Source organism: Scophthalmus maximus, chromosome 15, assembly GCF_022379125.1.
Source record: "Scophthalmus maximus strain ysfricsl-2021 chromosome 15, ASM2237912v1, whole genome shotgun sequence".
NCBI lineage: Eukaryota > Metazoa > Chordata > Actinopteri > Pleuronectiformes > Scophthalmidae > Scophthalmus > Scophthalmus maximus.
The window spans coordinates 9,556,123-9,584,045 of NC_061529.1; the positions used below are offsets into that span (position 1 = coordinate 9,556,123).

The following is a 27,923-nucleotide window of genomic DNA, read 5'->3' on the forward strand; positions in this document are numbered from 1 at the left end:
CAAGATGCACCTATTGTACTGGCATTTTGTCACGCTGCTAACATCGATATAATACCCAATATTATTTATATTTTTGTTTCCCCCAGGTGGAGGGATATGCAGTGAAGTCTGAGTTTTCTCCGGATGGAACTATACTGGCCTCAGGGAGCGCCACGGGCTCTGCTCACTTCTACGACTACCACAACACCCGGATGCTGCACGCCGTCCACGCCCACAGGCAGCCCTGTTTGTGTGTGGCTCAGCATCCCATCCTGCCAGCAACCGCGGCCACCTGCGACTGGGCTGGTGAAATCAAAGTCTGGCACTGAGGACTGGACGACCAAGTAAATACGGCACGGTAAAAAAAGCAGGTTTGCCAAGATACAGACTACAATAAACTAGCAACTCATGCGCACAACCCTTTTCAAGACTTTGTCCCACGTAATCTCTTGGCATAAGAGGATAAGAACTTCTTTCTACGCCTTTTGAAAAACAGTTTTTTTCCACACTGTGTATTTTGTAGTGCTTCATATTATTTTAAAACCACCCACATTCTCGTTACCATTGATATGAACTGATACTGGCACAAGAACCATCACTATTGGATATGCGTGTTATTCATATTTGGCCCATCTCGCATTGTTTTAATATCCCGAAATCAGGAAAGTCACACTGCAGGAGATCAAAGGAAGTTTCTTTACAGTTCAAAGAGTGAACTATTGTTGTGAGTTTTATCTAAAGTGGTAGGCGGTGGGGAAGCTGTCTCGCTGCGCACACACACACCACCTCAATGCTTTTATAGTCGGCTTTCCACTCCAAATACAGCCAGGGGACATCACAATCGTCATTATTATGTTGCTACAAAAAGAATAACATGTACAAAAAGAAAAACATGTCTTAGGGCATTTTCTAATCAGACGTGTTTTTCATTGAGAATTCTGCACACACATCACTGTCCTCTTTGCCTTTTTGTTCTCGTTGGCTCCGATATGACTTTCCCTTTTCACTGACAGCTTAGAGCATTGCCGAGACAACCAAAGATCTTTAAACAAAAAAAACTAAAAGCAGGCTGACGTCTGTCAAAGCACTGCCAGGTTCTTCCACCACCCTGCCAGTCAACAACGGAGCAGCAGAGTGCAGACAGAAGCTCATAATCTTTATTCAGTATCTAGTGGAACAGTCCTTAAAATACACATTGCTGTTAAGCTGTAAGGCAACTTCTAATGGCTCAATACTTTTTTCGCCTTTTTCCGGCCCCTGCGGCGGTTGTTTATGGTCAATAAAAGTTAAACTGACATTGTGAAGGATCACTAAGCAATTCCACACTTGTGGAAACTGCTGCTCTTTTGTGTTGCTAACAAGTCTAGAAGAAAATTGGTGTTAAAAACCCATGTCATACATGTCAGGGAAGAGAGTTTTTAATTTTGAGAACCTCCTCAGGAAAGAAATGGAATGGATTTCCTTGATGGTAAGTATCCTGATTGTTAATTTTTCACTAACCGGAGGTCATTCCATTAATTATTAAGATGATAAGAGGAAGTTAAAGACAAAAAGTGTTATATTGACTGTTTGTAGAGTATGAGGAAGGATCTTTTGGGAAAATTACTTCAGACGATTTTCGCCTACGGCAGTTATAATCTTTCAGTCACAAAAATTTTTATTCCTTGAAACTCAATAGAAATTTGTTCTAAAGGGAACAGAGGGAGTCGGGCCATGATGGAAGACATAACAAGGCATAAAAAAGTAAAAACAAATACACTTAAGACAAGGTTCAACACTTCCCTAGCTAATCACTGCTCCATGCTGACCTTTGCAAAAGAGCAGAAAATTGAACTGGATATTGGAATGAATATCGTATCTTGACAGAACAACAAACGTCCACATCTAAGAAACTAAGGAAAAAATAAATAAAGTGACATGAGATTCATACACCAATGAATCTCGTGCACCAATTTGAATTGCAGGAAATGCATTAAAAGTGCTGATGTAGACAGAACTTGTCATCCATGAAATTTATTTAAAAAGTAACTGCAGCCATCCCCAATATCTAGGATCTCCAAGGTTCAACGTCCTTGAAAAAGTAAAATGATTTCTGGAAGTCTGCGATGTATTTCCCAACACCCATCTTTATTAAGTAAATAAACATACAGCAAAAATATATAACCATGCATCAGACGGACAATCATGTCAACATTTAGACAGCTGGCCTGTTGTTGTTGGAACAGGGCAGGAGGTAGGACAGAAACACTTCTCCTCTTCATTCAGGGTCAAAACATTCAATAAATATAACATCAACCGAAAACAGAATAAAAAAAGAGTCTAGGTGTAATAGCGAGTGTGTATGCAGTATCTATATCTCTTTTTATACATTATGTCACAAGGTCAAAAAGAATAGATGCAGTTTTGAAATCTGTATAAACAGCTTTAAGCCAGTATCCAGATCTGCAGGAATGGGAGAGGTAGAAGAAGCAGGGCGTTCAACAAAAAACCCCACTCGATGGCAAAGCTCAGCTCCTGTTTAGCTTATCCCTGTCACCATTCCTCTCAGATTTATAGAGCTACACAGGCAAGAAGAAATCCTTCAAAATCTGTCATGCCAAAAACTTCTGCACAGACATACCGTATTTAATGTTGTACTTTTGTCCCCATCTATACTCGTAACATTAGCTTGTAGAATTAATGTGGGGTAGCAGGGCGACTTCTGCTTAACAATTGGTACAGGACTTACAAAGACAGGTTCAGCGAGTCTTTGCCACTTTCTATGTATGTACGCACTGTAGATATATGCACGCCGTCTATTTTCACAGTGTTTTCTATGCCTAACTGAGCATGCTGGTGTAAAAACAACACTGACTGTACATTTTTGTCTTGAATGAGTTTTTGTTTTTGTTTCTTTTCTACTGTTCACTTTCCTTTCCCCATTTTGTGCATACTTTGCAGATCTGCTAGCTTGCCTGGAGAGTTTTTCCAATTAGTCTCTGCTGAAAAACTAAAACCAGCACTTTTGTTTTTGGTTTGTGTTACTGGTGCCAAGGGTGATGAGGAGGCTGGTGGAGTTGGGCTGCACGCGCCAGATTTGCAGACGGGGATTAATCCTCGTCCTCTACAATTTACACAAATTGCAATGGAGATCTCCACTGAAAGACAATCCTCAATCTAAGAACAGACTTATTCCTCCTCCAAGAAAATGGCCGGTGTTTTTGTTTGTGTGTGTGTGTGTGTTATCTGACAGGAAGAACATACGCTGTAGGTAGTAACAGTAGTGACAGTAGCAGTAGTGTATACGTACATTAACAATACATCAGATATAGACTATGTGCACAGTTGTCAGATACTGTAAAGGAGACCGTTTAGTCCACTGAACAGGATTAAGGCAATTTCACAAGTTTCCTGACATTCCTCTAACTACTGTGCAATTCAGCCTCAGATTTCATCTTGCTTTGATATAAAAAAAATAAGATGAATTCCAGCTGAATACGTCTAGAAATCTTGGCAGCTCATATCTGGATCCTCATGGTATTACTCCTTAATTTATGTATAATCATTTCTACTGAATGTGTACATTAATTTATTTGTACATTTCTGGCAACATACATTTTTATAGGTTCATACTGTATATAATATAACTATTATTCATACAAATAAAATCATCATGTTAATTTTGAGGCTGCACGGTGGTGTAGTGGTTAGCACCTTCGCCTCACAGCAAGAAGGTTCTGGGTTCGACTCCCGGTTCAACCAGGGCCTTTCTGTGTGGAGTTTGCATGTTCTCCCCGTGTATGTGTGGGTTCTCTCCGGGTTCTCCGGCTTCCTCCCACAGTCCAAAGACATGCAGAATGGGGTTAGGTTCATTGGAAACTCTAAATTGACCGTAGGTGTGAATGTGAGAGTGAATGGTTGTCCGTCTCTGTGTGTGGCCCTGTGATAGGCTGGCGTCCTGTCCAGGGTGTACCCCGCCTCTCGCTCAATGTTAGCTGGGATTGGCTCCAGCGACCCCCCGCGACCCTTAAATGGATAAAGCGGTAGACGATGAATGAATGAATGAATGTTAATTTTGTTAACATGTGAAAACTAGCTAAAATCCATTTTTAATACCTTTTATGCAGCCAATTGAAAAATATGCCTTAAACCCTTCTTAGAGGGGCTTAAGAACAACAATTTCCACTGGAAATGTGTTTTTCCATCATAGTTATATGCATTATACAGCATGCGTTTTCTTTAAGAGAAATTAGAGAATATTTTTTAACAGCCTGTAATTAGCAGGGTCCACTTTATAATAGATAAACTCTCCCTAACATGAGTAATTCATGTCGGTCCATTACACACACTTTAGTCCATTATCTGTACTGTATATGTTAGAGCAAGAATTAATGGCCTTTTTCTATTTTACTTGCGGTACTTGACACCAAAAAATAGCAAACTGTTTATGGGTTTGTGCTAAAAATGATCCCCGGAGCTCTAATTATCATCATCATCACTAAAAACACTGAATAGCTGGTGTCAGGTAGCTACACTGTTTGACATACAATAGAAAAACCGTTGCAGGCTTCATGAAACGTGCCTTGGCTAAGAGATACATAAAACAGCAACATACTAATACCCCATCATACCAAGTATGTTCGCTGCAGGGAGACATACAGTAGAGTAAGTTATGAATCATCATCATCATCATGCATGAAATGAAAACCTCTCGTGGCTTGTTCAGTTCAGTAGTGTACCGTACAGCTGTGCCTTGGTCAAACTGTCTTTCCTCGTCAGTCCCGTGCTGCCAAATTTTTGGTATCTTGGAGAGGTCTTCTTTGGAAGTGCGGGGCCGACACTGAGGGCAGAGCTGGAGCTCGGGCGAGGACGGACGCTCGGCCGAGGGCTCGGGTAGTATTGAAGACTTGAGGCCTCGAGGGAGCTATGATGTAAGGACTCAGCAGAGCTGTCTGCGCTCAGATTTACATAGTCCTTCTTGGCGCAGCTTGCCGTCGCCCCCACACTACTCTCCTTGTCTTTGGAGCTCCCTGAGAGGAACAGACTGCACTCTGAGTCCTGACTGTCGTCCTTGGCTCTATACAAAACAGACGTTTTCTCCTGCTTGTGGTGCTCCATCGGTTTGGGACTGCGGCTGGGCGAAGGGGGACCCACAGCAAAGCACTGGTCCAACATGCGGCTATGGAAGACGTCATCTCCATCTTGGAAGCTGCTGTAGAGAGATCCCTTGACCTTATTGGAGGGCCCCATGGCAAAGTGGTGCTCGGAGAAACTGTACGGAGAGGCCCGCCCTGTGATGTTGCGGTAGGAAGATGAGACGGTGTTGATGTCTTCCACACTGAGCTGTCTCCACCGGCTGCTCAGGTCATCCTCAGGGACCCGGACGTCACCTCGACTGTCCAGAGCTCTGTCACGATCTTGGCCCAGTGCAGACGTGGACCCCATACTGTGAGACGAGGCCAGACGGAGGGAGCTGGAGTTGTATGGTTCACTGAAGCAAGAAGCCGTCCTAGTGTACGATGGTGAGGGACCCTTTTGCGGGCTCCTGGTGGTTGCCATGTGCTGGATGCTGTGGGACTTGGGGAAACTTGGGCTGTCTTTATCATACGAAGACATGCTTTTGTGCTCATAATCCCCAATGCCACCATCTCGCCAGTCCATATAGAGTCCCTGGTGGGAAGAGGATAAGGTGCTGCTGGCAGTGCGCCCACACCCACCACTTACTCCTCCCTTCTCGTCTGACGCAAGGCTGAAGCTCGAGTAGGAGCTGGAAGCAGGGAGGCTACCAGTCCCAAACTCCTGATGTTGCTGGAAGGAGGATTGACGTTCATGGTGGGAGAAACTTCCAGAGTGGTAGGCCTCTTCGTCTGGGTTGCTATCAGTCGAGTTCTGGGTGTGGAGTTGAAGCAGCCCGGTGCCGTGAAGGTCGACGCTCTGCCTGCGCTCTGTTTCTTGCCATCGCTCAGGGCAGTAGAGTGCTGTATCGCTGCAGTACAGGTCAGATGTTTTATATGCAACGCGGCGGTTCAGGTGATCAGTGCTTCCTGTTCCTGTAAGAAAGTCTCCATCTTGCGGCAGTGGGCTTGCTGAGCGTGTTACAGGGCAGCTGCTTCCAGGTTCTGGCTTCTCCAGGACCTTGGCAATTACGGAGGTGGGCACGGCGTCAGTGTAATTGGAGTGGCACATTGCCATGGTGGCCCCGCTGCCCCGATTATGTTTCTCCATGTGGGAACTAATTCGTTCCTGTAAATCCACTGGCAGCTGGGAGACAGATATGCAAAGAGACAAAATAAGCTTGATGAACAAGGGAAATTAAAATGAAAACCAACACAGATGTTTTTTTGTTGAAAGTGTGAATGTTGAAGAAGTCAGATTTTGCCTATAAAGGTCCCTAAAAAAATGAATTCCTCAACAGCTTTTTCTTAATTATTTATGCAACCAACTCTTCCTCAGACATATTCTATGAACTGTCCTGAGGATTTTAGTCTATAGCTCTGATTTAGAAAGTAAGAAATTCTTGCAAAGGCCAGAGCCTTTTATGTATCTCACAATAGCCCCTGTAATGAACTTTTCAGATAATTGCCCATCCATTTATTTATTTTCTTTGTCCTCAAAACTGGCTGTGGCTCAGGAGGTTAGAAAGGATCATCGTCCACAAACCAGAAGGTTGGGGATGTGATCCGAGCATTCCCCAGTCTGCATGCCCAAGTGTCCCTGGGCAAGAAAACATAACAGCTGTGCCAGCAGTGTATGAATGTGACGGCCCTGAGCGGTCGATAAGACTAGAAAAGCTCAGAAGTCTCAGATTTGTCATATTATAAAAATGAACAAATGGGAAACGATTAATAATACAATAAATTGCTCACGTCTGTATATAGCTTAAATATTTCTTAGATGCACATCAATATTTCCTCTTTTATTGGCTCATGTTTGATAAAACCATTCCTGTCAATTACAGGATGGTTCTTTGTGCCTATTAAAGCTGGTCAGGGTCAGCGGGAGCTTCTCTCTCCTCCCTTTTCTTTATCTTACATCTTTTTTTTTTTCCTTGCCATCTCAACCAAAGAGCCCTCATTTCCTCTCTCTTCCTGTCTTATTCGTCCTGTGTCTCTCGCTTCTTTCTACCATCAAACACGTACCAGTTCCACAGGGAACGGCTTAGATTCAAATTAAAACAGTGCTCTGGGTCTCCAGCTGGGAATAAGAAGGAAAGAAAAATCATAAAATACTGACTTGGCTTTGTTAAGAAATAGAAGCTCGCCTCAATATAAAATAAACTGTATCTTTTAAGTCAAGGCTATTTTTAGCAGCCTTTGCCTCCTCCAGAGGGAAAAGATATGGAAAGTAGGTGAGGCTGGTACGAGCCAAGTAAACTAGCTCAGCATTAGCTGCTATACGAGGCAAGTGTTGATTAACAGTCACATAGTTCTGCAGTGTTAATCCATGTGACAGTGTCCACGGGTCTTAATTTAGTGAATGAGTTTAATGGTGTGTGATGGATGTGGCGTTTGTTCTTCAAGGCATTCTAGCAGTTCTATGTAAAAGGTTCAAAATACAAAAAAAATGAATATTCCTCTTACAAATAAGCTCACTTCATTCATTCAATTGGCAATAAAACACATTCTTAAATGGCCATTGGTAGCTGCATATGCAGTGTGTGATAACATGCTGGGTTTATCACAGTGGTACATTTACCATTTCAAATTTTGAAGATTTGTTTTTTTTAAACAATAAGATTTAAATTTTGCACGTGTAAACAAATGGGGCTTGTGATTTTCTAGATGAGGATTTTATCAGTTGACAACACAAAGCAGTTTTTGAATCAGGCCAAACTAGGTAGGTAGTGCAAGATATTCTAAAGCTAAATTCCACAAGTTGACGGACAAACCAGTGTGCTATTTAATGTTTCTCTGTGACTTTTTAGATAAGCACATGAAATGGCTACAATGCTACAACACTACAGAGTGAAGTCCAGGCTAGTGTCACATTATGTTATTAGCATTGTCTGATATCCTGCAGCTACAGTTTAACCAACAATTTCTACAGGTTTGCAAGGAGTTTCATATATTTTCTGAAATCAAAAATGGTCAAAAACAAAAATTGATATTCCCCAAAGCAATATATGTGATATACCAGTATCGATACTAATCCTTTGTTTTCTCTTAATTAATTTTCCAATAGGCCTAAAGGTAGACAAATTTAAGTAGATCAAATTTAAACATACAGGAATCAGTCTGTAGATCACCCACCATGATAAAAAAAGGTTGGTAATAAGAAAATGTTGGTTTTTAAGTCAGACGGCGTTTTTGTGTTGCAGCACAGATTTGAACTGGCACATTGGAGCAGTTGTAGCAGCAGTGCTGGGGAGCTCACCTCAGACATCTTGTGTGCTCTGTAGTGAGACTTGGAGCACTGCAGCAGCTGGGCAGCCAGGTTGCAGTCTTTCCTGTACACGTCCTGCAAGAGGCAAAAAAGGATAAATTACTAAACTGATCGGTTTGAACACTTGAACACATTTTGGCAGCCTGATACTTGAAGTAAGCTTCTGACCGAGGGGATTATGTTTGTGCAGCCCCGTGGAAAAATCTGTAACACATTATAATAGAGCCCTCTAATTGTGGCTTAACTATTTTGTAATAATTGGGAACTTGTGAGGAAAATTATTTTGTCACCCAGCAGTGTAATGCTACTACTGAGCAGTAGAAACAATACGTCTAAAAATAAAACATCAATTTACTATTCATGAGATTCTTATGAATGAATTATGGGTCATGCTGAGACAGTGACATTCATTTTCATTGTATAAAATTATATGATATATGGATTTCCTTAAAAGTCTGATTTACATAAATTATCCTGAAACATTGCTATAAACAGCATAATAGAAAGGGGCAATTCATTGATTTAATGGCCTGTCAAATCTAGGACACAAATTCATCCATTGAAGCAGATAGTGTTTAATTAGTTAATATGTATTTTTCACCTTGGTGATATACTGTTTGAATGGGTTGTCATCAAGTATTTGCAAACAGTTTAATTTGAAATATATCTTCCGTCTACGTACAGTCTGTGCTAATTTTAATGGAGTTGTCTGAAACATTCACGTATCTCCACCCTCCAGTCTCGGAAGCCAATGCAGCATCATTTATGTCTTTCTCTGTGCTTTCTTCCCATAATGGATGGTTTCTGGATCCTTATTTAAATTTCAGAGAGTGAACTTTCATTTCTACCTGCAGAGCAGACGCTCGGTTTTCGTTGTTTTCTGATCTGCACATGCATGTGTTTGTGTCGGCGGGTAGCTGGGTTAGCTGGTTTACTTTCCTCAACTACGCTGTTAAATCTGCGCACATTTAAAGGTCAGTTCTTGCTGCACTGTAGCCTCCTCCCAAACAATACTTCCAATAACATCAAAGCCTTTTCTTTGACAGTTTCAACCCACCCACCCCCCAGTTAACAGTGAATCCTTTTTTAATCACTTCATTTCTTTTCTGTCTGTTGCCAGGGGACATTTGGCCTCCCTGTGGTTTTTGTGGCTCGTTCAAATAGTCCTGTGAAAACCTCATTGAGCTCTCACAACCACAGTTATGTGGCCAGCCTGTTTTTGTGATGTCTGAAGATGAGAAACTTGACAAACTGTGTGTATTTCAAATGTAGTCATGGCAGTTTTTTGTGGCTCTTTAAAAAACCTGGTATTCATGGTCTCTCAACCAGTAACACAGAGTCACATCTTACAAAAGCCCTGTGACCCCTTTAGACCCTGGATCTGGGCCTGGTCTGTTCCTGGTAGGCCTGTTCAGAAATGCATCAATAGGAATAACCTTTTGTACATTAAATGGATTCATCACTTACAAATGTACATTTAATTTAATACGATGCATGTGCTTTTCCTGTCACGTCTCAGGCATGACACATATCAAAGGTTACTTGCTTTCTCCGTGTTCTAAGCAGAAAAAAACCCCAAACCTTGCTCTCTGGAGAACGTGACTGCCTCGCTGTTGGCACTGACGGGACAAATTCTCCACCCATTCAGAATGAACCTTGACTCCAATCAGCCTGGAAGGATCCGGAGGGATTGTCCAAAAACTCAATAGCTCAGAAGTGATACGAACTACCGGAGCCCAAAGTGACAAAATCTAACCTGACCGGGAGACCCCAGTAGAAATATCAGTAAACTCGATTCAAAGAAAATTGAGGCACCAGATTGCAACATGCCCCTGAGCTCAGCTCCACACAGCCCTGGCTCCAAACTCTGGCAGCCCTGAGGATGCCCATTGATTTCGGGATAATCACGATGACACGGCCAGTGGCTTAGAGTTGATGCCTCTATCCTGCTGTGGCTCCTTGAAGCACAGATATCCAGGATGTTGCACAAATATGGTGGATAGGAGACTTTTAACAGGAGTGTGCTCATACAGGCCGCTGCCAATGTGCCAGGAGAGCGTGTTTCTATCGGGACAAGCAGCTTGTCATCTCGGTCCTGCAAGCCAACTGTTGTTTGGGTGCTGACAAGGCTGGATGACTGACCCAGCGAGGAAAACACTGCCCCAGGGCCCCTGATCTCTGTGGCCCCGAATGCCTCAGGCTACTGCTTCATTTCTAAACATGTAGGCAAAATATATTTTGACTCTGTCCTCAACTGAGTCTCCTCACACAAAAAGATCCTGTTCAACTATGTTACAATTTTCTTTCTTTCGGTTAATTAGCCAATTGTCAGGGGGATATTACACGATGCAGCCCTGACTGTACTCACATTGTCCTCTCTGAGTTTATTAATGGTGATCTTCGCCTCCATGAGGTGGTTGTTGAGGACGATGATCTCCCGGCTGAGGGCTCTCTTCTCCTCATCATGGTGCTGGGACTGTGGTAAAAAAAAAATGGACAAGGGACAAGAGAAATAGTTAAAAATAAACCAAAAAAAACAAAACAAAGGATGACAGAGGTAGACAGAGGTAGACAGAGTAGATGATAAGAAAAGGGGAACAGGGTTGGAGGGAAGAGTTGAGTGGTGAGATAACAAGAGAAAGATGTGGGAGCCAGCGTTGTCGGAACAACACAAGGAGAATAAGATGATGGAAGAGGGGGAAGAAAAATGAGAGGAAGCGAGCCGTAAGTTACTATCAGTCTGAAGCCGCCGCCAGCAGAAGGTCTTAATTAAAAGAAGATTACACTTACCAGAGTTCATATCATATCAATTACACCGGGAGTAAGAGGGAGGGAAATAGAGGGGAAGTGGGAGAGAGAAATAAAAAAAGGGAGAAAGCAAATGTAACACTGGCTCCATTTTCAGTGATTACTGTCAAAGAAATGTGAAATGACTCTGCCGGAGTGACATTTTAGATCCACTAACATTGGCGCCTAATGATGTTGATGTCTGGCGGTCGGCTGATGTGTCTTTCTGTGCGCGCACATCGATCTCAGCAACTGACGCGCAGACGTTCCTGGAGTCTGGCACAAGTTGCATTGTGCCCAGAGGTTCGTGCCCAATGATTCAGATGATGCTGACCTTTCATCCACGATCACTCGGAAAACTGCTACTTGGACACATGAAAGTTTACATAGATAGATAAAACTTGAGATAGCAAGATGTCTCATTAAAATCTAACAAACAGATTGTCTTATAACACGCTGAGCACATTCACGCTTCCAAAGGGGAAAACATGGTTTGATTTTAATAACACCATGGACAACATGGATAAACATGGCATTTTCAAAGGGGACTCAAAATCTATTGGTCAACCCAGTGTCCCGGGGTAATATGTCCATATTAGACGTCTACTGGGCGCCTCGCGATCCACGTTTGATATATTCTAATATATCTAATCTTTAATGCTGAGAGAGGAAAAAATGTTTCTTAAAATTTACAGTAATCTTAAGACATGGGACCAACAGTGTCTTGATAGGACACTTTAATAAACAGACATATAAATGTCCTATAGAGGTGCTAAGAATCATGGAAATGTAATTTTACAATCATGGTCAACTGAGCATCTGCTGATTATATTTATTTACGGTTAGTTTTATATTGCAAGCTGCAGTTAACATTGCAGCCCCTAGGGACCAGTAATGGCGAAGAAATTTTCTTTTTGTCAGTCTCTGTCTGTCTTATCACACACACACACACACACACGCACACGCACACGCACACAAAGTGGTGATTGTGAAACCTGCCACACAGCAGCGGCTGACAGATGATGCAGCGCTCCGCACTCGCTCGACCTCCCTCCTCTAATCTCTCAGTGGCGGTGATTGTTTTGAAATACAGGGGTACATAGCCAATCTAATAGGTGGCAATTAATGTCAGTTTAAGCAATTGGCCAGCTTTGATATTCAAATCCAATTCTGTTTGGGTGTCATTAATCTGCTGTGCAGACACGTGGCTCTCTGGCACTCTTTCGCAGGCTCGATACTCTGGATTTGTATTTGTATTTTTTGCGACGCGGACTGTGCGGTGACCACCTCCGGATTCATTAGAAGCTCAACCGTGTAAATACTCCCTGTTCTGTCTTTCTCTTCGATATGATTAACATAAACTGGTTGGGTCACGTATTACCTAATAATAGGTTACATATGTCACCCTTGGAAAAAGCGTCTTCCAGTCCAAGTCATCTTGTTCTGTCCTTGGACATTATCAGACACTCATCATGTTTCAGTTGGTCGATCTAGGTCAGAGGGTTGCAGGGAAACCAGATGAAGAAAACATAGGATCGAGACATTTCTACCAAAGAAAGACCTGGAGAACTGAGGCCGACTTAATGGTTGGGTGATGAGTCTCTTTGGGTGTTTCAAAATGAACCCCTTTCCACGTTACACATCATCATCCAGCGTTAATATGAAAATACTGACTAGTGCAGCTTTAAAACCTTTTTTGTTGTTTGATTGACAAAGGTTTATTTTTCCATGTTGGACCGTTTTTTAGTTATCAACTTCAGATATTAAGTTGTTCAAGCTACAGAAATGAAATAAGAGGTTATCGTAAAACTTGTAATACGGTGCACATATCATATCATATAAAATTTTAATTAGAGCTGCTTTAATATTAGTAACAAGAACACCAGTGTATATTTCCTTCATTCAAAGTATCCAAGAGAAACATTCAACTTTAGTATCTGATTCTTCTAATGTGTAAAATCTCTCTTGTGATTAAAAAAACCCGAATCGTTTTAATAACCAGTAATTGCTCTGATTTTACGACATGCTGCTGCTCCTTTTGCACATGATTAGTGGCAGAATTGTCGACCTTTAGATTAAAGATGAACAGAGGGAAATGTTAACAGGCTTGATAAGATGAACACGATCTTGAGCTGGATTTTGGAGAGAGGAAGGAAGTGTAATTTTAATTAGAGCATAATGGACAGTCAGCAGAGGAATCACAGTTAATTTGTGCACACAGATTTTTTTTTTCTCTCTCACTATCTCCTCCATTCGCTCTGTGTTAGATACACAGGCTGTCACCAAGACGCTCTTATCAGTTGGTGCCACACATTTAAGAGAACAGCATGAAGGAAAAGGACTATGCAGATTTGACTTTCTTATCTTCAGGAGATTTACCCAGAGGAGGAGGGATATTGTTTATCACTACGTGGCAGTTCAGAGACTCACTGCTGTCTCTTTTTTTGTTTAAATCTATGGCCATCTGTGTGTCCAAGTTTCTTTTAAATCCTGAGCAAAAATGTAACTATGAACACACATTTAAAACTCGTCTGCAAATATTTTATGGGATAAAACAAAGCTTGCCGTTTACTGATCAGGAGGTTTTGTTGAATCGATTGCAGGGTTTATAAAAACTGAAAATATATCAGCTGTTTTTAAGACTCGCTCGTTTCATTTTAGGTATTCTGGAGGAGATTCTGCCTTTCCACTGGACAAATGAAGCCTAAATCCCCGGAGATGCAATTACTGAAAACTCGGTTTAGAGCAGAGAGCAGAAAGCTTTAATAAAAAATAAAAAATAAACAAATCAGATTTTCTAACCTAATTAAAAAGGATTTTCAAATAAAGACACTGAAGATAACGACCGGCCCTGGAATAAAAAACTGAATCTAATTCTTGAGAACAGCAGTTTTCAGAAACAAAGAGACCTCAACAATTTGATCAGTGCACATTGTGGGAAACAATAACTGGCATTTCCAAGGTGATTACTGTCCATACCATCTTGGGACTGAGAGAAATGACAGATCAAATTTATTCAGATGGTTTGACAAATCACATAATACTGGATGTATCATCTCTGGTGACCATTTTCCAAAGCAGAAAAAAGTATCATGTTATTGATCGTGATCAACAGTGACTAATTTTTAACCTTTATTTCTCTGGGTCAGTATTAAACACTTTGAAATGATGCAGGTGTGAAACCAGGCTATAGATTTCCATTCTTCTTCTGTATTGTTGTTCTATAACTTTATAAATGCCAAAAAGCATTGCATGCAATGGACTTAAACTCCTATCTTGAAATACTTCCTGAATTCCCTACCCTGCTTCTAACACTTCATCCTAATCCCATTGGATCCTACTGAAGATGTAAATGTAAAAAAAAAAAAAAGGGTCATAAATATTGAGTCAATTTTTTTACAAATGGTTTGATACTTCCTTAAAACATCAGGGCGTCGTGGTTTGTATCTGCATTTATGGCTGCGGATTAACACATTTGTTGAGTACTGAGGGTGGGATTGACTCAAATCATGAAGGAACGTACCACCCAGTGCAACAGTGTGGCTCAGTAATGGGTCTATAATAGTTTTTTGGACAGCATTTCTTTCCGTGTGGAGTTTACATGTGCCGCCCGTGTGTCTGCGTGGGTTTTCCTCCCACCGTCCAGAGACATGCAGCTTATGTTAATGAGCCAATCTAAAATTGCCCGTAGGTGTTTTGTCTCTAAATGTCAGCCCTGCAACAGACTCGGCGACCCTCAACGGATATGTAGATAATGGTGGGATTCATTTGTTGAAATGTACTGAAATGAATGCGGACCAGTTTCATGTAATGGCAATGTATGTATGTAATAAAAAAAAAAGAAATACATTCTTTAACAATTTTTTTTTCCTGCTGGGTTGCTGCTGCTTCTCTGCTACAGAACGAACCAGGAGTTAATGTTAATCTACATGCGCCAAGTTTCACTGTGCTGCTTCTCTCCGGTGTGTGATTTTCACTTTTTCATTGTAGAGTAATGATGAACGACTGCGGCGCTAATGGCACTAATTAGTGCACTGCAGACAGGCCTTTGTGATGCTCTGTGAAGAGCAGTGAGCAACACGTATGTGGGTACGATCATACCGGGCCACACATTAACACACGGACACAAAAGGCCTCCTCACTCGTCTCTCACTCACCACCATGGTTGTCCCCTCGTCCGACACTCTTCAGACTGGTAAACATGGAGGAAGGAGCCATTATTTGCTGTTTGTTGCTTCTGGGAATCTGTGACTTCAAAAAAACTACAGCGAATGCCTCCCCGCCTCAGGTTTCCATGACTACTCTGTTCACTGACCACAAACCTCTGACAGAACCAAACAAGCAGTAATCATTTACAAAAAACTTCCACATACTTTCTTCTATTTTAACGTACGAACAATTACTGCTCTGACATTGCCATCCATGAAACCGAGCAGCTAAAAAGCATTGTCCGTGGATCGAACAATATTGATTATCTTCAAGCTTTTTTCGTATAGACGGTCGCCGAAGACAGAAAACGATCAGAAGCCCCAGAGATTAGACTGAGCCTCTGTGTTTCATAAATTAACATAAAATAAATCAGATTGGTTATGACAGGCGATAGATTAATATATCTGGATAGCAAAGTAATGCACTCAGGGATGCTTAGACGGCGGCTGCGACTAGAAGTCATATTTCATTATTGATTATTCTATTGATTAAAATTTCAAATGAGAAATTATTTATTGTGGTCTCTAAAACATGAAAAATAAAGACAAATACCCATCACAGGTTAGAATCCAGAGTGATGTCTTAGAATAGCTTGGTTATTCTGACTATTAGTCTGTTCTGAACATGGTATCCCAGAGGAACAAGGTGTAAATGTCAATTTTTTGTAAAAATATTATTTTTTTAATAGACTGATAATAATAATAACTTTGGTATATATTATTATCATTGTGGATTTTTGTATATCTTGCCTTTCTGCTATGTCTTAATGCATTTTTTTTTCAAGTGTTGTAGTTAAATTAATCTGAATGGGTTTACCACATTAAGCACATGATTTTTTGGATTAGACGTGATGGGAGATTCACAACATGGCTGCCAGTGATCAGGAGTGGAAGGACACTGAGTGAGACTTTGTTTCCAGGGCCGCTGTTAGTGAGCAAACCCTGTAAAAAGACTGGCTCTAATGAGGAGTAGGAAAAGCGATGGCTTCCAGCACCACGGACAGCAACAACTGAACAACTACAGTGAAGCATCTTGCCAAAAAAAACCATTCATATTGGATTAATAGAACTAAAAGTAGAAGTAGAATTTGCAGCCATATGTTATTGGTAGTTAATCACACATTATTACAGTCAGTGTTCAGTATGAATCTTTCATTCATCTGTTTCTGATTCAGTCTATCGGTATATTTTGTTCCCGCAGACAAAAAAAAAGGAAGACAATAAAAAAATCTGCTTCATCTGCTGCTGCACAGTTTATCTGTATATCAGATCTATGCTGACTGCAAGTACTCCAATGTCATCGCAACGTGCATCTTGTCAGCTCCTCCAGTTGTTAATCTCTTGCTTTGCTTTTTATGAAGTGGCTTTATGCTTTGCTGTTTTCCAGTTGACCTTGCCAGTCCAGGCCCCTCAGAGCTAGTTATTGCGTGTCTGATTTGATTGAAGCTGCCTTTGTCACTGCCAGACTGCGTGTACTCTCACCTACAATGGACCCTCCCACACTCACACACACACCTAGAAAATGCCATTTCATGACATGACATCAAAAGCAATCCCAATGAGGCCTGCCTCCAAAAAAAAAGGGGGGGGGGGGGGCATACTTTCTCCAGCTGTGAAGACTGATTTGCTTCACCAAGGCTCTCTGCCATACAGACAATCCCTTTGAAAAGCTACCAGTTTTTATACTGATGTATGCGTGTGGTGTGTGAGGGGAGATATTCTAGGCCCTCAGTCTGCTCATGATATGACAAAGCAAGAAGAATCACATTAGAACATCACAAATAAGAAGCTGCAATTACTGCAGAGACAGATGCTGTTGTGAATGGCGGTCGTCTGAATGTGCAAAACTGTATTTCATGTCTGGGTTGATTTATTACAATTTCCATGCCTCACTGGTTCACCAGCACGCACTAGTTCACAGAAAAATCCATCCAGAAAATATCCATTATCTGCCAACTGATCTAAATATGAGTATCCACAGTAGCTTCAGCTAACAATTTACTCATCATGGTGGTATCTTTTAGGGATCAGTATGTTAAATGAACACAAATCAAACAGCAATTTCCCCAATTTAATCTTTAAAACCATACCGAAATGGCCTGAATGTAAGAATACGTTTTTCTAGGAAAATGATGTTTATAAAAGCAGGAGTCGTGTGATGTTCAAGATTGAGACAGTTACGTGTTATTCAAAACATTGGATCTATTATTTAATGAAATGACTCTAACACTAGTTCTAACAGAGGGAGTTATTTTAAGCTCAGTGTAGATTGGCTTTTGAGTTTACATCACGTTTGTTTATCGTTCGTCTTTTGTGGTTCGTGAGGGTTTAGGAAGCTCAGTTTAACCTACAGACGTTTCCTTTATTGCGTTTCACTAGCACGGAGAATAAACTGTAAACTCCTAAAGACAACAAGTGAGAAAACTTAAGGTTTTGCATATTCATCTTATAAATATGCAATATCTGAAAATGTAAAAAGGGTTACTGCAGCTTTAAATAGAAATGGACAGGAAAGTAATATGCTAATAGGCATTTCATTGGACTATTTAGCTCACAGTGGGTCAATACTCCTGCAACTGACTGCCTGTTCTCCATCATCTTCACACAGTCTTCTTCCATCACTGTGTGTGTGTCGGGCAGACGAGCCCTGTGGATCAAACTCCTGATGAGATTATGATCCACTTTAAATCGAGGTAGTGTAAATCATAAGAATGGCCCTCGATGAAGAGCCGGCCCGTCTTCTTCACTGATTCTGGCTTGTGCGTCCTAAAGCTGAGGCTGCGAGGGGCGGGGGCACACTCGGGGAACTTCTCCACCTGATTTGATCGGACAGCGGCTGCTGAGGTGATCAGAACGGCCGTTAGCTATAATAGTTTTCTAACAGGGTCGCATGGCAGAAAAGACCAATTGCCTTGGACATTGATTGTGCCGCCTGTCTTTGATCATGTAATTGCTCTGCGAGAGATGAGAGTTGTTCTGCAGCTAAACAGGTGTGTTCAAATCGATGACAGCAGATTTCTCATTTCTCAGACGAGAGAGAGAGAAAGACAGAGCTGGGAAAGGAAACGCCACCATCGCTCTTGAACTTTCTGGTATGTGTGAGACCGCAGCGTTTTCATCAAGTCATTCATTATGATCACTGTATTTGAGGATCTAATGCTTTTGTGTTTATTGATATTTCCTCTTTCTGTCTGCCTCCAGTCTGACTCTTATCCAGGTATCTTCCCTCTCAACAGAGGCCACGGCCTCTCAGCGTGGTTGCTAATCCTTATCATAATGCACTAATTAAATTATGTTTGTTTTACGTGAGTACATATTATATTACACTCCACTCCCCTTGTTGAAGCATCACGACAAAAGATGAGCAGCTTTGTTAGAAATTGCAACCCTGTATCCTAAAAAAGTGTGTTTTTGGACAACAATATGATGTAACAGTGAAGCTGACCTTTGCCCTTTTGGATATAAAAATGTCATCAGATTTTTAGCACATTAAATCTTGGACTAATAACACTGGACTGAATTAAAACTCCAGAGGAGTAAATAACGTCAAATTACCAAGATCAACATTATGTTTGGTGCACTGCTAATGGCAAGTTGGTGCCAACGGTGCTCCACTGCCTCCTTTTTTTTAACATTAGCACATAAGACTCTTAGGGTTTGTAGTATTTAATAACATCCTTTATACCAAACTGATGTAAAATTAATAAATAAGTGAAATGAATAAAAGATATATAACCGAAACAAGGTTGAAAAACTTAATCCTGCCAAGCCATCAACTCTTTAGTCATTTTTCAACAACTGCTGTAAACTAAGAGGGAAAGAGGAAGATTCTCATAAAAAAGCAAGCTGTCACTCATGGTTTCCTAGTAACTAAAGGACTTTGCGTTCTTGAATAAATTCTTCCAGGTCAAGCTGTGGGTCACAAGCTGCCTTGTGTGTGTGTGTTCATGAATGTGTGTGCCTATGTGAGTGCGCATAATTACTATGTGCATAAGTTCACAGATCCCAAACATCTTCATTCTTGGTGAGAACTCAGTGGTTCTTACAAACACCATCAGGATTCTGCATGTCTTGCTAATATCAACACTAACAACAAAAGCATTCAGAGAACGTGAGAGAGAGCGCGGCTGAAGATGTAGAATAATTGTTTAAATCAGTAATCCTGACGATGTCGTGGAGGAAGTATTCACATCATTTACTTTGCTAAGTAACAGTAGTAGTATCATAACAGAAAAAAATACTCAATTGCAAGTAAATGCCCTAAATTTAAAGTTGAGTCCTGCCAGAGAAATGTACCTTACACAAAGTATGAAGGGTGAAAGTACTCACGCTACAGAGTATATTATTATGATTATATGTTATAAAATTGTAGTAGTAGTAGTATGTAGTAGTAGTAGTCACTGATGCATGAATATGTAAGCAGCATTTTCAATTCATTAGACCTACTTAAATCTATAACCATCAAACTCTCAATTTGAAAGGTAACTACAACACTTAAAGAACAATATTTCCTTCTAAAATGAAAAAGAGTAGAAGAGGCATAAAATGGAAAAATGAAAGTGAGTTCCCAAAAACTGTGTTTGTGTACAGTACTTGAGTAAATACACTTATGGGGACTAGTCTTGTCATTTAGACTTACACCGTATTTACAGCTGTGCATATCTAATTTACATCTTTAACTTCCATCAACAACAGAAGACAAAAGAGTGGAAATGTACAAATGTAAAACAATTTGTTGGGGAAATACTTACAGTGTCTACGGGCTTTGTATTGATCTTCTGTCAAACAGTATTTTTTTTTATGAGGAACCAGGTTTCTCAATATTTCCTTTTTATTGCAAGAAGGAAGAAATATCTCCTGACAAATTCAAAGTTGTTTAAGCGTTTCCCTTCACATCTCTTTACGACACAAGATATGACTTTGGTCGAGTTTTTGCCAGATAGCATTACAGATAACATTTTGACAATGATATGTTTCAGTGATGTGTATTTAACACTTCAGCGGGAGTCTCTTACCGTCCTGTACATCTTGTCCTCCAAATCCTGGTTGATCCTCTGCAGAGCGGCATAGCTACTCTGGATCCTAGACGAGCAGAAAAGAAAACACTGATGAAAAATGCTAATCACAATGTATGCTTTACTTCAGGCCTAAAGAGACACTAGTAAAGCAGCACTTCCAGTCTAACAGTAAGCTCCACTAATCTTTCAGATGGTTAACATTAGGAAGAGAGCAGGTTTTGGGTTCTGCCAATCACAAATGGAAAAAAAAGTAAAGGACAGAGAGGGAGATTTTTTTTTTGCAGAGCTTGAGAGGATCATACTCGGGGTGAGAAAGTCCCCAGGGCTCATCTAAAAACGGTCCACACTGTCTCTGCTTTCCAACTTTACAAGTTTCAAAGAAGATTTTATTTAAACATGAAAAACCATCACAATTATTTATGGCGTGGCCACAGAAAGAACGCTGTCCTGTCTGACCAGAAGGTTTCCAGCCTTCGCTCTCACACTCAAAACAGAACGGTTGTCAAAGATACTTTTGGGCTTTTTCTTTTACTCCGTCCCATTCAGTGAAAGAAAATGTACTGAAAGGACCACGATGATGATGATGCTTGTTGTGATGATGGATTTGAAAATAAAAGAAGGTCAATAAAGTCAAGATGGTTATCCTGGCAGATCGGTCGAGGTGTGGTTACGCTAAGTGAAACACGTGGTTAGGGTCAGCCAGAGATCATTGGTGTGGGATAATAAAAATAGCATTGAATCATCAAATGTGCCAAATGTGGGCTGTTTATTTAAAAATACCCATGAATCATCACACCATCCACAGTTTAGAAACACACAAAAGGTATAAATTTAAAAAAAAAATACTATTACTAGTATTCAACATAAATGGGAATCTTTTATCATTATGCAAAAAAGGTATCACTTCAACAACATCCTGGTAACATCCATACGTATATGAATGGTGTGGAGGTGAGGAAGCATTCATTTACTAAAATTAAGGAAATGTTCAATCCACTGTCTCAGTTATTTTTGATATGGGAGACCATCAGCCCTGTTTATACTGCCATTACTCTCTACTGGCATGTTTTCTCCTATAAACACTTTTGCTTTTAGATGTGATTGGATAACAGAAAGTGACATTAATGGTTCCCCTGAGCTGTCGCAGCATTTAAATGGCTCGTCACCGCATCTATTACCTGACCCGACCTTCCTCAACACCACAGTGCAACTTTGGTGAGGTTTCCTTTTGGTGGGAGCGTGACGCATGTGATGATCTCCACAGCACACATGCGTTCAGAATACAAAGTTAACCAGCCCACTGAGTCACGAGCACACACCTGCGTAGCTTCTCTGTGAATTTCTCCAGTTCCTCCTGGGCCCGGCGGAGCTCTGTCTCCAGGTACTGCCGAGTGGAGTCGAACTCTGTTTCCACCATTTCTAGTTTGTGGGTGGTGTACGACAGGCGCTTACGGAGGTCATCCTTGTGGTCGTGGAAAGAGCTGGACAGACGAGAGGCACTGAGTTTAGAATACAGGATTTGAGAAGACAGATGAAGTACACTCCCTGTTATGAAAGTTTGTCGGAGTCACCGAGCGGAGAGGGAGGGAGAAACAACAAGTGCAGAAACAAGCAGAAAAGGCAATAAAGTAAGAAATAACGTGTGCGTGTGTTTGCGCGAGAGGGAGGGACGGGGATGAAGTGCTGGAGTGAAATTCAGTTTGGAGTGAGAGGTCCGAGGCAGGGGGGCGGCTGTGGGGCCGATGGGGAGGAGGAGATGGACGGAGGAGGAATACTAATCATTTCCCATTCACAGGGAGGGAGCAGAGCTGGGAGAAGGAGCTCCCATCGGTGCAATGGTAAATTCATTTATACAAGCCTCCCTATTGGATCTCTGAAAGAAAAGGAACAGATTTTTTGCCCCCAGACACAGACCATGAGTGATTCATAGAAGAAGAGGTGAAAATACAGAATGGACCACGTCTTTGTGTGTGAGTGAGCTTTGAAAAGAGGGCGAAGAGGCAAAGAAAGAGCGTGAGAGAAAAATGAATTAGAGGGCCGGAGAAGCACAGTTTCAACACCACCTCCATCAACAACAACAACAACATAACAGACAGGGTGCAATATTTTGGTCATGCATTGGAAAGAAAGGTTGAACATGGGGGAGGGGGAGGGGGGTTGAACACACACTGACAGGCTTGACTGAGGGAATAGATGCAGTAATGGATGGCTAGAGACGGGGAGCAGGGCCATTGTGCGCTCTGGGAGACTCAGCATTTTGCCAGACTGATGGGCACGTGGCTCACAACAAGATCACCACCAAGTTCAGCTCAGCCCAGAGCCTCAGTGAGGAAGCTGGCACTGAAGGAAGAGAAATTGTTTCCCACAGAAAGACTAATAGACTCGTGTCAATACAAAGGACAAAGGGGGGGGGGGAGTACTCCACTAATTAAGCATACATCAAATCATTTTTTACTGTATGTAGCCATGTAAAAATAAGTGTATTTACTTAGCTACGGTTTACTCGTGCAAGTAATGCAAGTAAATACTACCCGTGATTATATCCGCCCGTTCTCTGTTGGAAGCTGACGTCAGTGACTTCTAATTGCTAATTGGTTTTCGTGACATCGCATCACGTTAATATTTCTGGTCGAGTTCAAATATTTCAACTAGAGCGAGTGAAGTGAATGGCACGGACGGCAACTTTGACTTTATTCGTGTCGCCCGTCTCTGCATTGACTTTGTATGTTATCTCATCAACTAGATAGGTGCTGCAACCGATGTTGTAAAAACACATGGCAGGGGTCCAGAGAACTAATGTATACGTGTGAAAATTGCTCCGGGCTCTTATCACTAAGTAAAGCCTGTTTAATTAAGTCTGAGAACACAGCAGTTTTTTTTTTGTGGGGTATCACAAGACTGTTGTTGTTTTCAGTGCGGAGTTAATGTAGATATCAGCTAATACATGACAAGCGATCTGAAGATGAATGATGGTAATGAATACATGCCACATTATGTATTAAATAGCCTTTTAATGGCTATGATCTCCCAATGAGAATCCATTTGCATTAGTCAAAATGAATGAAATTAATTCCCCAATAATGAGGCAGATGCTTTAAAACACTCCCCAGGCTGACTCACCTTCGTTTCTGATGTTTGCAACCATTTCTCTGGGTTTTGAGGGCAGTTTTGCCAATATATATCTTTTTCATATTTTTCTCTCTTCTCCGGCTCTCATGTGTGTATCGTTGTTGCCTCTGTTGCTGCTGCTGATGCTGGCCGGCTGAATGCTGCAGCCAAGTTTGAACACTAACCACAAACCAACAGTCAAAGCTCTAAGTCTTGCCTGGGGAGGCAGATAGGAGTTGGCTATCTGTGTTGACCCTGGCAAGAGAGCAGAGGAAAAACAGCTTTGAAGTTCCACAGATTTAGCAGCACTTTTAGTTCTGTTGACTGCAGAAAAAGAAAAAAGAAAAGAAAGAAGTGATTTTTTATGCGTTCAGAAAATAAGCCAGTTTGGAGCAGAGCTGGGGGATCAATAAGATAAGCTCAGTAAACAAACTTAAAAAGTGTGCAATACTTGTAATTAATGACTCTCCGGTTGCACTTTGCCCTCAATATTAAAATAATTTTCCCCATAATTCAAAAATCCCAAAATAGAAGCAGATTTAAAATGCACAGTTAATGCAACACTGAAAGTAGAAACATCAATATTTCGATCGCTTGATCCTCCCTTTTGTTGGGAACAATTGAATGCAGCCTCCACAAACTGCACCTTAAAGAATAGTGAGTTATTAACCAGCTGACCACAGAGGTCACTGCTCAATATTTCAGTCCTATGATGAATAGCTTTGTGTTTCCATTTTCATCCTTCATCATTGCTTTGTGGTGCTGTCGCTTGAACTCAGATCTCGCCTGCATCGCAACAGCTTAATAACCTGCCGCGGGCAATGCCAAAATAAACCCATCTATGTCTCTCTTTATGCGGCTGCATTTGACAAGTCTTGTTGATATAATTGAGTCAAATACTGTCTATGAATTCCTCCTGAGACAGTGATTGTGCAATACAGGTTACATAGTATCCATGCTGCTGTCAGAGTTTAGACTTGCATCTCGGCCCTGCTCTTTATTGCATTCAGCTGCCAAACTCTTAAGAAATAAAATATAATTTATTCTTCATCTAAAAGCATTTTCTATGGTAGTTATTATGAATAATCTCCTAATCTCTGTCTTGCTTGTCCAAGTATGTTGAAAAAAAATGGCAATCTGATTTTACATTCAACCTCATCATTCTTGTTAAACTAGGACTACTGCTATCTCCACATTTACATATCTGCTAGATCGGTCATCAGATAATAAAACGGCAAACTTTTTACCTACGATGTGTAAATTGGCTTTGGACTATTCTCAGCGCAATACGTAGCTGTACATTGCGTATTGAAGACACTTTACAGCTGTTTTGTTTTTGCGTCCCAGACCACCATTGAATGTGTCCTCAAAGTGTGTTGGGTGCCTTCACACCTGTACGTATAGTTGGTCACTGTGGACAGATGTTAATACCAGATCTCATTGGGGTCAAAGACCCGTTGTTTAAAAAGTTACTACACTGTGAATAGAAAATCTGCCACAGTTACAAATTGTCTGTGTGTGTGCCATGATACCTCAGCTAGACACGTGTAGCAACACGTGTATGTACCATGTATCTTCTCCAAACATCACTGACTGTAACTGGAGTGCATACATTTCGGTGAGTCCACATGTTTGGCTTTTAAAGCCCACTATATCCCGTCCTTGAGCCACGTAAGCGCAAATGCATAAATACAGACAGGGGTTGCCTGCGGCACTCCTTTTATCAGCGCCTGCAGAGTGGCAGGGTAGCAGTTCAACAACAAACGGGCATGAATGTTTTGTCGCCTGCTGCAATTTTTAATGGCACCATTGGTTATTATTTTTAATCTCCCTTCAACACTAGCTCAGGAAACAATGGCGGTTTCTGGGAACACTGTTACGGTTGCTACAGCCATTTTCTTATCTGCAAGTCACAGAGGGAGAGGACGAAAAAGAAGACGGAAATAGTTGCTGAATTGGTGAGGAAGTGCAGTTTTATAGAATCCATCCTCACACCCTGCAGTGGATGTGAAGCACTGTACCCTCACTGTATCACAACCCTTTTCCACAGGGATAAACAGCAGATCTTGGTGCCTAAGGTGTTGTTGGGCAGGGTAAACACGATCCGCATGAAGGAAAAAAGTCTCTCAAGTCCTCAGAGAACCTCATGATCGGCTCATCGCTGCTCTCCAAAAAAAGTAAAATATATGGAAATCAAACACACTTTCTTCTCTTCAGAGTTCCCTCATAGGTCTTGTCGACTTGTAGACTTGTAGACGACTTGTCACAATTATCAGACAATGCACACTACAGGGAGTACAACAAACGGTTGTTGTGAAGCTGCAGACTACCCACTTCAGGCAAAGTTTCCAACTACCACCCTGACTGTGTACTTTTTTCTCTTTCATGCAAATGGTTCGTATAGGTACGTGACTCCAATTTAATTCAGAAAAAGATCTAAATGCAAAACCTACTAAAGGTTACGAACAGCCAACATCCATCTTCGATCTACAACAAGGAGCCCATGGTGCTTGCAGGTTGATTTAATACTAATGAGACTTGGGAGTGAGCAAGGAAGAGTTACAGCCTGCCCGATATATCAAGCCAAGGATGAGACATTGAGCTTTAATGGCCAGAGTGCCATCCCCCCCAAAGTCTTAACTGCACACAGACCCCAAATCACCTCATTTAGTGTAAAGAATAAAACTTAATGTGACAAATTAGAAAATATTTGTCCCGATGGCCCTCATCTCTACGGCTCATGATGACACTGAATTAACCAAAGTACTTGCTGAGATTAAGAAGCATGGCGACATCGCTGCAATAGAAATCTGCTGGAGCAACAGACAAGAGAGGTCAGCTATAAACAAGCCAACAGTCCGGCCAGATTATCAACAAGTCCTCCTCGTTGCACTTCTGCTGTCTTGATCAGAGTTGGATGAAAAGATTGACATCATTCTCATGTCCGTACTGTCTTCAAGGAACAGCGAATTATGTTTAAAAAAAAAGAATAAAACTACAAAAATAAGTTTTGATGAATCAGAATGATCCTTCAGTTGCATCTTGACTGTTGCATGATAGCACAAAAGCAAAAAGCGACCTAACAGAAGAAGAAGTGGTGATAATTGATAGAATTATTTTAAAGTTTTGAATTTTTCCCCCTGGGTAAGTGGGTGAAGCTTTGCTTGAGAGCCATGTTTTGAGTATGTCCTCTGATGCAAGACTCCAGAAATACAACAGTCTCTTGTGCATGCTTCACTACCAGCGGCCAGAAAAACAGCTCTGTGGATTAAGTCACCGGAGCAATGATGATGACTAGTCAACACAAATTCCTGCCTGAAGACAAGAACTTCAACTGGGGAGCAATCCCTGCAATGTTTATCCTTCCTTTAGTTTATATCTACATATCAAAAGAGACTCAACCTTAAGTGGTTAAGGGGAAAACTTATAGGCCTTGAAATGAATAAAACTTGTGAAGCACTCTGACTATTTCAAACTGTAAATGTACTGCAGCGTCAACTGTGAAGTTTTTTATTAGCATTTCTCGACAGGTGTGTGATGGTTAGGCTTTTACCTGGACCAGAGAGTTTAAGTTAGCAGGTTAGCTGCTAACTAGCAGTCCACTGTTTGTGCAGTTTAGGCTATTGGTCAGTAAATACATGTATATGGTCCAACTCCTCGAGACCCAAGACAGGTTACAGTCCTGTCACGGCTCGCCAACACCCTGGTCTGCAACACTGCTCTCATATGCCAGGACATCAACAACTATAGACTTAGTACAGAAACTGACTTCTTTTTGCAAACATTCGAGTCGCCCTCTATTGGTCATTCCAGAGAATACGGGCTTAAACGTGACTACGTGCGTTTTATTTACAGTGTATGGTTTTTCTACGTGCAAACTAAGTATTTTGAGCATGTTAACAAATCTAAGGGCATGGACAGCTGTTTCACAGATTTCTGTGTATGCTAAGAGCCTACACATTTACATATGTGTATGTATTTCTTCCCCACCAGCCCCAAGGAAGATCCCTATCCCCGTACACTCAGCGTGTTCCTGTACTGGTAAGTTTTCCATGCCAACACTTGGAAAATGTGGGCTAAGCAGTCAGCTCTCACGAGAACCCTCACTCAATTAGTATAATAAACTCCTGCTTGTCTATTATTAAAACCTAAAGGCTAACAGGTTGAATTAAAATACCTAAAATGTCACTGGTTACATCGATACATTGACTGTGTATTGAAATCAGGAACGTGATGCAGGTAATAGACATGTTCTTGTAGGTGATGTCAAACACAGTTCATGGCCAAACAGACAATATGTTTGAATTCAATCATAATGCTTCCTTCCATCACAAAGCTCCTGGGCATAAATTAACTGATAAAGAATGGTTTCCCCTGCTGCGCTATGACTCTTCAATCTTCCTCCACCTTCTTGATGTATCCTTGGCCCTTTAAAGGGTACCTCAGTCAAAGCAAGGAAGTT

The 27,923-nt window shown here is 41.3% G+C and overlaps 2 protein-coding genes across 5 annotated transcripts in view; one reads left to right on the plus strand and one right to left on the minus strand.

Annotated features, from left to right (window-relative positions):
- Positions 1–14,524, plus strand: part of wdr25 (WD repeat domain 25) — a 30,612-nt gene extending 16,088 nt beyond the window's left edge. The window contains exons 8-9 of one of the 2 annotated variants that reach the window (XM_035609829.2): positions 87–337; positions 13,789–14,524. In XM_035609829.2, coding sequence (XP_035465722.1) covers positions 87–308 — 222 coding nt within the window. In that variant the 3' untranslated portion in view covers positions 309–337; positions 13,789–14,524. Of the gene's footprint in view, positions 1–86; positions 2,853–13,788 lie in introns of those variants that run through there. The other variant, XM_035609828.2, reaches the window with a different exon arrangement.
- The window catches only part of LOC118285891 (brain-enriched guanylate kinase-associated protein), a 36,731-nt gene continuing 12,838 nt past the window's right edge, over positions 4,031–27,923 (minus strand). For 2 of the 3 annotated variants that reach the window (XM_035609826.2, XM_047337569.1), the window contains exons 2-7: positions 23,474–23,716; positions 21,673–21,834; positions 20,351–20,417; positions 10,709–10,816; positions 8,332–8,415; positions 4,031–6,219 (exon numbers count right to left, since the gene is read on the minus strand). In XM_035609826.2, the coding sequence (XP_035465719.1) occupies positions 4,681–6,219; positions 8,332–8,415; positions 10,709–10,816; positions 20,351–20,417; positions 21,673–21,834; positions 23,474–23,544 (2,031 nt within the window). In that variant the 5' untranslated portion in view covers positions 23,545–23,716 and the 3' untranslated portion in view covers positions 4,031–4,680. The remainder of the gene's footprint in view (positions 6,220–8,331; positions 8,416–10,708; positions 10,817–20,350; positions 20,418–21,672; positions 21,835–23,473; positions 23,717–27,923) is intronic. The other variant, XM_035609824.2, reaches the window with a different exon arrangement.